The following is an 11,791-nucleotide window of genomic DNA, read 5'->3' as shown; positions in this document are numbered from 1 at the left end:
CGGCACTGAGTGTGAGGTGCAGGGAGCAGGGCGGAACTGGTGTCCGCGCTGAAGGGAGAGACCTTCTGAGCCACACTTCCTGAGCCCAGGGCCCACGGCCTTCGGAACGACGCTCTCCATCTCCTTCCTGCTTCCTGGGCGCTGCTGAGATTTGCATGGGCTCTGGCTATTTTACAGAGGGGGATGCAAGCTCAGAGAGGCTGGGTTACACGCCCAAGGTCCGGCGGCTCGGAATTTGGAGGACTTGGGATTCGAGCCCAGAGGCGTCTGATGTACACACTCTTTCCAGTACATTCTGCTGCCTTCCTTATAAAGATCCATTTCTGAATGGCAGCAGGTTTAAGTCTTCCAGATGGTCAAATGCACCTCGATGACGTTTATGTCACTTCTGAAGCCCCGTGACCACTGCCGTGCCTCACAGCATTCACACACCTGTGTCCTCGCAGACATTTGGCAAAGGCTCTGCGCCCCCAACCTGCAGGAAGCAGCCCCACCTCCCCCATCTGAGGTGCTGCCCCTCAGCTGCAGGACACAGGGATGGCAGGCCAAGGGGGCTCCGGTGCTGTCCTAGCGAAGCCCAGGCCCCTCCTTGCTGTTTGTACTGGGACCTCTTAAGGTAGAGCTTCTCCACAGAGCAGGCACTGCCCCAAAGGAACATTCTGGAAACTCGTTGGGGCACTTCTGATTTTCACAAACCTTTGGGGGGCGCTTCTGGCATTCAATGAAGAGGGCCGGAGATGCCAGACATACTGGAATGTACAGCCTGCCCACCACAATGAAGTGGCCCAGGTCCCACATGACTCAAATATCCCACACCAAGCCCATACGGGTGAAAACCCCATTTATAAGTTATCCAAGCCTAGACCTTCACAGTCCCACGGGTGTTTTATTTCATATAAAAACACCATTTCCCCCCAAGGTTTTAATTCCCACTGACTTTCCTGTGAAGACAACGACCATGTAAGTCAGAGGAAGATTCATGTTTGCATTGTTTCAGTTTTTTTGTTTTTTGTTTTTTTAACTTTCCCAAACACGATTCGCCATTACAGAAAACCACACGCCTGGTAGTAATCTGGTTATAGCCTGTGCAGCGCTGAGGCCCCCCAACTGGCCCCGCGTCTGACGGCATCAGTACAGACTTCTAGTGTAGTTAAGCCAGAGCATCTAGAGAGTCAAAGAAACATTATTTCCTTATAAGTTACTTTTATTTCCCCTCCATATTATCGTTAAAGCGGTATTTTCCTTTTAAAAATTTTTTGTGGGTACGTTATATTAACTATACATTTCACTTCAGGGCAGTGAGGGGCACATACAATATTTGTATTATAAAAAGGAGAGTCTAATAGGACTGAGATTTTTGTCTTAAAGGGTCTGCAGCAGCCTTGACTTCGACTACTTGAGGATTCCAGTCTCATGAGTCTGGTAAAGTATCTGATAAAGTAGTGAGTTGACCTTGAAATGACTTTGTATTGCTAGTAGTGATTTACCTGTCATCTCTCTCTCCCACTGGACTGAAAGTTCCTTGAGGGGGGCAGGGGAGGACAGGTCTTGTCATCTCTGCCCCACCCCCCACACGATGCCAGCCCTTGGGTGCAGACTCAGGAGGCCTGGTGGGACCCACCTTCCTTCACAGGAGATGCTCAGCACCTGAAGCACCTCCATTTCGCCAGGGGCTGGAGTTGAGAAGCAGAAGTTCCCATCGAGGAGTCTCCGTTACATTTAGGATTGGAAGAGCAGCTGGAGAATACGGGAAGCCGGTCTGCCTTTGCTTTTCCAGAAATGCCACCATCTCCCAGCAGGACGTTAATCAGTAACGGTCCCACAGGACCATACTTTGGAATAGCAAATATTTGTGGCAGGCTTTTGGCTGTAAACCCTCGCCTTCTGTTTTGCCTTGAATGAAGCACCTTCCCAGGCACCTGGGGGCCAGTCACTGGTTAGAAGCCGCAGATTAAAGAGAGGCCTTCACAACGTCTAACAGCAACGGCTGGGGACAGACATCCTCGTCCTCTCTGGAGGGGTTCCAAGGTGAGAGGGCGGGAGCCTGGGCAGCACCGAGCCCTCACTCACTTACACTGGGGAGGGTGGGGGAGGGGCACGAGACATGTTGTGGACATGGGGGGGCCTTTCGCTGCAGGGAGGAGGCAAGACGAAGACGAAGAGGCTTTGAAGGCGTTTCATGCCCGCAACACTCACTGTGCAAGCCACACTCAAGTCCCTGACTTTCCTTCCAGCGACCCTCCTACTCAGGTGAGCAAGCCCCCCACTTCCTGGGCTGGGTGGGGCTGCTGCCCCAGGTATATTCAGGGCTGCGGAGTGAGCAGTGGATTTCCTACCACTTGAGTTCTGTTTAGGGTGATGTACCCATGGCGTGCTTGATGGGACCCTAGTGCTTGAGGGCTGCCCCTGCACTCCGGTTATGTACCGGTCAGTTGATGAATGTCCCTGGGGGTATATGGGACTGTCCACGTATTCCTGGGCTGCCACTCCGGACTGAGGGAGCTACGTGGTAAGACTTAGCAGCCGGAAAAAGTGGCCTCTGTTTGCTGTGCTGGAATTGTTTCCTGACAGCTGTCACAGAGAGAAGTGAGCTGAATTCAGGAGTAGCCTGCCGTGGGATTAGTTTATTAATTTATAAAGAGGGCTAAATATTGTATACAGGCAGACCTCGGAGATGCTGTGGGCACTGAAGTTCCAGAAGACCGCAATAAAGTGAATATGGTAACAGAGAGTCACATGCATGGTTTCCCAGTACATATATAAAAGTTCTGTGAACAGTATGCTATAGCCTACTAAGTGTGCACTAGTATTACGTCTAAAAAACAATAATGTACATGACATACTTGAAAAAGATTGCTAAAAAATGCTAACCGTCATCTGAGCCTTCAGCAAGTCCTAATCTTTTTGCTGGTGGAGGGGCTGGCCTCCATGTTGATGAAAACGCAGTATCAGTGAAACATGGTAAAAAAAGAAAAAAAAAAAAACGAGGTCTGCCTGTATAATGAAGCATGAGCCTGGGGTATGGGTACGTTGGAGCAATGCAGGAGGCACTTACCCAGAATTTTCCATACTGGAGTGAGCTACTGAATGCGGCGGGCCATTTAAAATTGGACAGTATTCACTGAACATTGACATTTAGGAAACACAGCAGAAGGGTTTCACTGAGTAAGGCAGTGATGACCTCAGGCTGCCGGGGGGGGGGGGGGTGAAGCCCTGAATTCTATGGCCCCATTTAGCATAAGCAGGAGCAGTGTACTGAGTCCTGGGGCCGAGTGTCACTTTGTACCAGGCACAGATGAGGACACAACCCCCTGCATTAGGGAGAGGAGACCTGGGGACTTCATCCTGTCACTGCGTTTTGCTACAGGTGGCCTGGTTCAGAATGAGGGTCTCTGCTGATGGGAACTCCCATGAGGTCTGCAGCCTCCCCTGCCCTATGCTCATGGGCTGAGTGGTCCCGCCGCACCCAGGCCCTCCTGGGGCCATGAGCCCAGAGAGAGTGAGGGTGTGTCTTGGTGACCAGTCAGCCTCTGGGTCGCAGGCCTGGTGCTGTCAACTGAACACCGCGAGCTGAGTGTGGAGACAGAGAGAGGCCCAGCAAGCCCTCAGTGTTTATTCAGGCAGAACCCCTGCAGGTGGTCACGTTTTCCAGGCTCTGTGACCGAGGATGCCAGGGAGCCTGGGGAGATGGGTAGTGGTGAGGAGGGCGGGGTTTGGAGACCCACTGCTGGTGCTGGAAGGCTGGCCCCACCGTGTAACCTGGGGCGGTGAGAGCGAGAACACACTTCACAGGTCACTGTGAGGATCAGATGAGTTTAGCCCAGGCCTCATGCTGGGCAAGCGGGCTAGTCATCACTTCTACCCTGGGGAGCTCCAGGGTAGAGAAGGAAGGCAGGCCTGGGGAGCTGAGTGACTGGGCCCCGGGGCTGGGTGGAGTTAGAGAGCAGAGAGGCAGGGGGAGACTTCTGACCACCCAATGGGCCAACGCAGCACTTTCCCTTTTCCTGGCCCCCATCACCACCCAGACCCTCTAAATGCCCAGCCCAACATGCCCCAGATACAGGTTCCCCGAAACCCAGCTTGATGGGCTGCCGTAGGGCCCAGCAATCAAGGCCAATGAACGAAGCAGATGGATAAAAGGTGTGTTAAGACCGCCTGACCCGGGGCCCTGCTCTGGCCCACACCCAGTCAGGGCTGCGGCCACAGCCTGTCGGGTTTAGTCCCCACCCCTTCCGGGAGGCAGTGGAATGAGCGGCAGGCCAGGAGCTGCCCAAGGGCTGGCAGGGATGGGACCCAGAGGCGGGTTTGCTGTGCGAAAGAATCTCGCCACCTCAACTTGCTCCAGGTCTCCCTGAGGAGACTCAGCTGCAATGGGGCAAGCCCCAGCCCCCCCACAAGAGGGAAGCGGGTTCACTGAAGGGTTGTGCCATGACACAGGCAGGAGTTACTGTATCAGGCATTAAAAATAACCTCTGCCCTCTTTTCTCCAGAGGAAGTCTTGCTGCTGAAGAAAAGTACTCCTTTGGCCTCCACAGCCGCTCAAATGAAGGCGGCACTGAGCCTCCTGCTCCCCTGCGTCCTGGCCGAGGTGTGGCTGGCGCCCGGCTTGACCCCTGGTCCCCGGTCACCAGAGGCCCAGGCAGAGCCGGGGACCCCACAGACCCCCACTGCCCAGAATGAGACCAGCAAGGAAGCACAGACTCCTGAGGAGGATGAGCTCTGGCTGGCGGCCAGCGAGCAGCAGCTCTCTGAGGAGACCTCCAACTTGGGGTTCAGCCTGCTGCGAAAGATCTCCATGAGACACGAAGGCAACGTGGTCTTCTCCCCGCTGGGCCTGTCCTTGGCCATCACAGCCCTGATGCTGGGAGCCCGAGGGCAGACGAAAGCCCAGCTGGAGGGCGGGCTCCGCCCGCAGGCCCAGAACCAGACCAGGCCTGGGCACCTGCCAGCCCTCTTTCGGCAGCTTAGAACGCACCTCTCCCGCAACCGCCAGCTGGGCCTCACCCAGGGGAGCTGGGCCTTCATCCACGAGGATTTTGATGTCAAAGAGACCTTCCTCAATTTATCCAAGAGGTATTTCGATACAGAGTGCGTGACTATGAATTTTCGCAATGCCTCACAGGCCAAAGGGCTCATGAATCATTACATTAACAAAAAGACGCAGGGGAAAATCCCCAAGCTCTTTGATGAGGTTAATCCTGACACCAAATTAATTCTTGTGGATTACATCTTGTTCAAAGGTATTTTTGATCATGTTTAGCTCTCCTAAAGCCCCTACGTCGGTCTCTCCCTTTCCTCAGTTTGGCCAGCATCTGGTTAATGCCCCATGAATGGGTTTTCAGGGTTCACAGATTGAAACAGGCCCTGGCTGTATGGTGTTAGCAGGCACAGTGCTGGGCGTATTCACTTGATGTCCCTGCCCTGGTGGCCCACGTGCTCGGAGTCCCTACAGTTTTCTCCACGGCTGTCCAGTCCTCTGACATTCTGACCCAGGGAACTTCTGGGTCATTGAAAAAAGAAGGCAATTGACCGGAGAGGTTTCGGGTTACATCTTTGCTCCTTCACTCTACTTTTGTGACCTGGGGCAAGTGACAAATAGTCTCTTGTCCTTGGATGCTTAATATAGAAAGAAAATGGGGACACTCCCTCCTACTGCACAGATGCAAGTGAGGCTCAGTGAGGTCAGCTTGAAGGTCACATGATAGGTGACAGACGCCAAGCTCCGCAAAGGGGCCCTGGCACTCAGGCCAGGTCCTTTCCGTCCCGCCCCTCTGACGGGGCAGTGAACTTGTGTGGCTGCCGCTGTGGCAGAAAGCTGACACTCGGCTTGCAAAGTCCAGGAGGGGGACGTGCTTCCAGTTGTCCAGGCCACACCCCCAGGACAGAGGTCTGTGTGTAGGGTCATGCTGCCACATGCTGGTGGCCTCCCCTGGATTGTGCAGCGATTTGTCAGCAAGGGGGACCCCTTCTCTCAGAACCTGCCTAAGCAGCAATGGGCAGGGGGTGTCATCACCTCTGCTACAGCGGACTCTGCTTGCATGTGGGTGCACAGTTGACAAAGGGCGGTCGGAGGGTCCCTCATGAAGACGAGGACAGGGAGAGGCCCCAAGTCTTATCTGGGCTGGAGCGAGCCACAAGGGGGCAGGTTGTCAGGGGACACTTCCTTGCTCATGCGTGTGATTCCAGGAGGGGCTGCAGGTGGATCTGTATTTTGTCAGCTGGGGAAGAGGCCGGTCTTTGGGGAATTTATTTTGCCTGCCTGAGCTGTGGTCAAAACAAACCCCAAAGGGGCTGCCTGTCCTGGTTGGGGCAGGAAGGGGGACAGAACCCTGGCCCCCTAGAATTTCAGTAAGAATGATGCTCTCTCAGAGGGTGGTTTCCACAATGAGTTTTCTTGCCTGTTCAGGGAACTGGCTGACCCCTTTCGACCCTGCCTTCACCGAGGTGAACACTTTCCACCTGGACAAGTACAAGACAGTCAAGGTGCCCATGATGTACAGGGCCGGCAACTTTGCCTCCACTTTTGATAAGAACTTGCGTTGCCATGTCCTCAAACTGCCCTACCAAGGAAACGCCACCATGCTGGTGGTCCTCATGGAGAAAATGGGTGACCACTTCGCCCTTGAAGACTACCTGAGCACAGACCTGGTGAACACGTGGCTGAGAAACATGAAAACCAGGTACAGCACGTCCCCTCGCCCCATGCGAGCTCAGCCTCCTATCTCTGCGAGCACGCACCCCAATGGCGTGGTTCAGTGCCGGGCTCCCCCTGCGGGCTCCCTGAGGGCAGGGGCTGTGTCTGTCCTGGTCGCTCTCGCCTGGCATCTCTCACAGTGCCTGGCTCGTTCACTCACTCAGCCAGCACTTACTGCGGCTCTCCTGGGCCCGGCACTGTGACACATGCATGATGGCGCCCTCAAGGAGCGTACACTCTAGTGAAGGGAGACAAGTCGTGGTTCAAGGAAGGGGATGGGGGCGCCAGCTGGGTGCAGGCAGGCGCCAGGCAGTGAGCAAACCCCAGAAGTGAACCATGACCCGGTGGCTATCTGGGGAGAGAAGTGTTACGAGCAGAAGTGAGACAGTTCTGGGATGGGAGGTCGCTTGGTGGGCCCAAGGAACAGCAAGGCCACCAGTGAGGAGATGAGGCCAGAGAAGAGCCAGGGGCCCAGCCACCCAGAACCATACCTTACACGCCCCCGAAAAGGCTTGGGTTCTTCCCGAGGGAGACGGGAAGCAACTGGGGGCCCCGAGCAGAGGGGCAACATGGTCTGAATTGGGTGTGAAAGAGCCACACAGCCCCTGTGCTGAGGAAAGACGCTAGGGGGCCGAGGAGGAAGCACAAAGACGGGTCAGGAGGTCGCAGCAAGCGTCCAGGTCAGGACGCTGCCCCATGGGCTATGGGGGTGGCAGCAGAGTGATGGACAGGAGTAGATCCTGGATCTATTAGGCAGCTAGAGGAGACGGGATTTGCTGATGGACTGGATGTGGGTGAGAGAGGGGCAATGAAGGGGGCTGAAGTGAGCAAAAGGAAATAATATTAAGCTCCTACACACCAGACATTGGGGTACTTAACAGATATTATTTCATGTCATCCTCTGAATGACCCTGTGAAACTAGTATTTTTGGCTACATTTCACAGATGAAGAAACTGAGACTTCTTTCAGGCTAATTTACGGTACTTTTTTTTTTTTTTAAGTTGAGCCATCCTGCTACCTATTGGCAGCTTAGCGGCAGCTCAGCTCGGGCCGGGACTCGAACCGCCGTTGCTCAGAGCTCAAACTCTTGAGCGAGCCCTTAACCAACTGAGCCACTCGGCCGGCCCTCAGGCTAATTTAGTGTCAATTAGTTTTCATGCTTTTTATTTTTGAGCCACAGAACTCATCTTTCTGAACACAGTGTTTTCAAATAAGATCTCTAATGTCTATAGAATAGATAATATCCAAGTTTCTCTGGCTACAGGTACATAGGGGTTGAGAGTTTCCTTCACTCCCCTCCTGCTGTCCACCCCCAGGCTCCTAAGTGTCTCCTGGAACTCTGGGCGTCTGCAGAATCTAGACTAAATAAAAACATCATCATGGAATCCGCAGGGTTGCTGGAAGCAGCTATTTGGTTTGGGTTGTTTTTAAACCATAGGGGACTAGATACAAAACATGGTTTTCTTTGCTAAAGAGGACGTGAGTCATTGGCTGGGAAACAAAACTGGTTCCGTGAAGCTGAAGTTATAGATATATTTGATAAGCCAGAACTATTTTCTCTGAGCGAGACCATTAAAAAGAATGGAATGAGCCGTACATACAGTCCACTGAGACTCATTCATTAATGGAAATAAACTTGGAGGAAGGGAAATAAAAGGAAGTGTGACTTTTTTAGACTTTTGTCTACATGTCACCATTCTATGTGCTTGTACCACAGAAATATGGAAGTTTTCTTTCCCAAGTTCAAGTTAGATCAGAAATATGAGATGCACAAGCTGCTGAAGCAGATGAGAATCACAAGGATCTTCTCCCGCTGGGCTGACCTGGGCGAACTCTCGGCTACGGCGAGAAATCTTAAAGTATCTAAGGTAAGTCAGAGTCTCTCATTAGGACCCAAGCCCTAAGTATAAAATGGGACTAAAACCAACAGAGATTTTCGCAAACCATTTTATCGTTGATAACATAACAAGGTGTGGTAGAAAGTTAGATTCAAATTCCAAAGACTTGAAATAGCACTCAAGTTGGGTGTTTTAGCTGCCTTATTAGAGCATTTGTTCGACTAATTTAATTTCTCTTATGCAAAGCTCTCCCCCTTCACTCCCAAACACTCCAGGAGAAATTTTTCCCTAAAAAGAAATTGGTTCGCAGATTCACTTAAAATTTCATGAAATGACACCACTTTCAAGACAGAAGTTATCTGGCCCAATTCCAGCCCCTTGTAGAGGGAATCCTCTCTATAACATCCCTATAAAATAACCCTCCAGTTTCTTTCTTTTAATGCTTCCAGTGACAGGGAACTCACCACTTCTTTGAAAAGCAGCCCAATCCACAAATGGCTAAGATCATATTTGGTGTGTTTTTTTCATATGTATATATTTTTTGACCTGTAACTCCTCCCGAACTCATACTCATTGGCCCTTGTTCTGCCTGGAAAGCTACTAAGAGCAAGATTTGTCAGCTTCCACAAGGAATACCTCCAGCTAATCCGTTTTCTCAGTGGAAGTGCTATTGGTTTTGAGGGGAAGCTGTCATCTGCGGTTCAGGGCAGCTCAGCGCATTGCAGGGAACTGGTAACATTCCTGGCCTGTGTTCACCAACGCCAGCAGTAACCCCCAGTCATTAGCTCAACCAAGAAAACGTTCTGACGTTTCCAAACGGCAGTTTATATTACTACACTTCCTTCTTAGCTGTGGGGTTTGGTTAGTATTTTCCCAGACAATTACATTTTCTAACTCTAAGAAAAATGTAAAAGGGTGTCCACTTAAATAGGACACAGTAGGGCAACCTTGGCTTCAATCAGGCTTTACCATCTCAGGGAAGGTGAGTCAGATAAACAGGACAATCCCGCAGACCAGCGCCTGAAAGAGTTTGTACTGCTGTTTTATAATTGAAATTGCAAGCCATTAGCTCTTCTCCCTCTGTGTACTCTGGGAAGTAAATCTTCACTCCAGAACATTGGGGAATCTCCAGGTGTTTTACACTGATGTTTCCATTCTCCCCTCTTATAATAATTATATATCACTCACATCACCTGGACAAAAGGGCCCTCACACAGGACAGGTGGCCTGAGAACAGGCAAGCAGAATTCAGGAAGACCTCGGGGACCCCAGGCCTTGGCCCAGGGACTCCTCAGAGCAGTACCAGGAGCTGGGAAGCAGCTAGCCATGCCCCTGACCCCACCATGCTGCCAGAAGGCTCAAGTATTCCGGGGTTCCAGGCAGCCTGAGAACCTGCTGGAGGAGCACCAGCTCAGCTCCAGAATCAGCAGCACTAAGCACATGCTCAGTACGTGTCTGCGGACCTGATGCACACGTGCGTGCATCAGCCAGTCCCTTGCCCACACCCAGGATGTGTTCCGCTTGGGTTCCTGGGGTCTCCTGGTATGTTTTGGACTTCTAAGGCAGTCCCTGCTGCAGCGTCAGACCATTCGTCTCAGCACACAGGAGCCCCGTCCCACCAATTCCCAGGAGCACGGTCCCGTGGGGAGGACCACAGAAAACACATCAAGAGCTTGCTGCCGCCCAAATGGTCCTCCACATTATTGCCTTTTCTAGGTTTTACAAGGAGCAGCGATTGAGGTCAATGAAAAAGGAACTGCGGCAGCGGCGGGGACCCTGTCAGAAATTATTGCTTATTCCATGCCTCCCATCATCAAAGTGGACCGGCCATTTCATTTCATGATCTATGAAGAAACCTCTACAATGCTTCTATTTCTGGGCAGGGTGGTGAATCCAGCTGTCCTGTGATTTCCGACACACATGAGTACTCGGTGCATAGCAGATGCGCCATCTGAGGTATGGGAACCCACACAGGACATTGGCTCTGGGTGGCAGAAGGGGGTGACCCCCATCCTCTGTTGGTTTGAGCCATTTTTAGATAAATTGGAGTATTAAATTCAAACTTACTTTAAGGAGATGTTTGGATAGTCTGTCTGGTATTTTGAGCCTGTTTTGCAGGGCTTTTGTTGGTAGAACCTCTTTACCTTTCTGTTACTCATGTATCTGGACTTTTCAAAAACGGTAACTTGAACATTATTTCCAGGTGAAGCCTTTGGGAGAAAGACATACACACATTCTCCATGAGTCATGTGCTTCACTCTCTTTCCTTCCCTCTGGGGCAAAATAGGTGTTTTCTATTCATCTCTTATAGACTCATTTCTTGCTGACTAAAATTAGAAGAAAATGGCTGTCGTCAGCCCTGCTCACAGCGTCTGCCTCAGCGCGGCCCCGTCCACCCCGTGGTCATCCGATCACTTGGCAGAGGCATTAACTGAGCGACAGGCCACCTAGATCCATACCTTCATCTTACAAAGGACAGAAGGGGGGACCAGAGACAGGGTCACATTTGGACTTTCATGGGCCCCAGGCACTTTTGCTTTCATGAGCTCCTTCCTTCATGAAAAAAGTACAGATATGTATATTAAAAATTATATTTTTGGGCCAGCCGAGTGGCGCGATGGTTAAGAACTGGCTTGGGACGCCAGAGGACCCTGGTTCGGATCCCACATATGAGGGCCAGTGACACTGCCCTCTACAGCTAAGATGCTGAACAATAGATCAACCTGGAGCTGGGCTGCTGTGAGTCACCAGCGACGGCGTAGACTGCAGCCCCTGCTGCAGTGGGTTGCCATGGGCTATCCGTGTGTAGCCAGCAGCCAGCGTGAGCGGCCAGCAGCCGCAGTGAGCGGCCCTCCAGAAGCCGGCGACTGATCTGCCTCGCCCAGGAAGAGTGCAATCATGGTGCCAACTTGGGCCAGTGAAACAACGTCCTCCACAACTAGACTGAAGAACAAAACAACAGCAACTTGTCTGATCCCCTTCCCCCAATTCCCCAGCGCTGTTCTCATTCCCCCCAATTCTCCAATAAAAATATTTAAAAATATATATATATTTTATGACTGCATTGGTATAATGATGAATATATTCTGGATTGTCTTTGTCTTTATACCAATGTAATCAAAGTGTATAACTTGCTTATTACAAGAAGTAAAACATCTTCATGGGCCCCTACACGTCTCATGGGCCTTGGGCACTGTGCCTGCAGCACCTAATGAGCAATCATACTGCACATCTCGCAGAAAGCAGAACACTTGCCCC

At 51.7% G+C, this 11,791-nt stretch overlaps 1 protein-coding gene across 1 annotated transcript; it reads left to right on the top strand.

Annotated features, from left to right (window-relative positions):
- Positions 1-1,604: 1,604 nt before the first annotated feature.
- On the top strand, positions 1,605-10,610 carry SERPINA10 (serpin family A member 10). The gene is made up of 6 exons (XM_019642505.1): positions 1,605-2,028; positions 2,138-2,250; positions 4,491-5,240; positions 6,407-6,680; positions 8,413-8,563; positions 10,250-10,610. The coding sequence occupies exons 3-6, from the start codon at positions 4,544-4,546 to the stop codon at positions 10,439-10,441; spliced, it is 1,314 nt and encodes a 437-aa protein (XP_019498050.1). The 5' UTR covers positions 1,605-2,028; positions 2,138-2,250; positions 4,491-4,543; the 3' UTR covers positions 10,442-10,610.
- Positions 10,611-11,791: the final 1,181 nt, after the last annotated feature.

This window comes from Hipposideros armiger, unplaced genomic scaffold (assembly GCF_001890085.2).
Source record: "Hipposideros armiger isolate ML-2016 unplaced genomic scaffold, ASM189008v1 scaffold_69, whole genome shotgun sequence".
NCBI classification, from domain to species: Eukaryota; Metazoa; Chordata; class Mammalia; order Chiroptera; family Hipposideridae; genus Hipposideros; species Hipposideros armiger.
The sequence above is the reverse complement of the archived record's forward strand: the minus strand, read 5'-3'. Positions and strand labels throughout refer to the sequence as shown.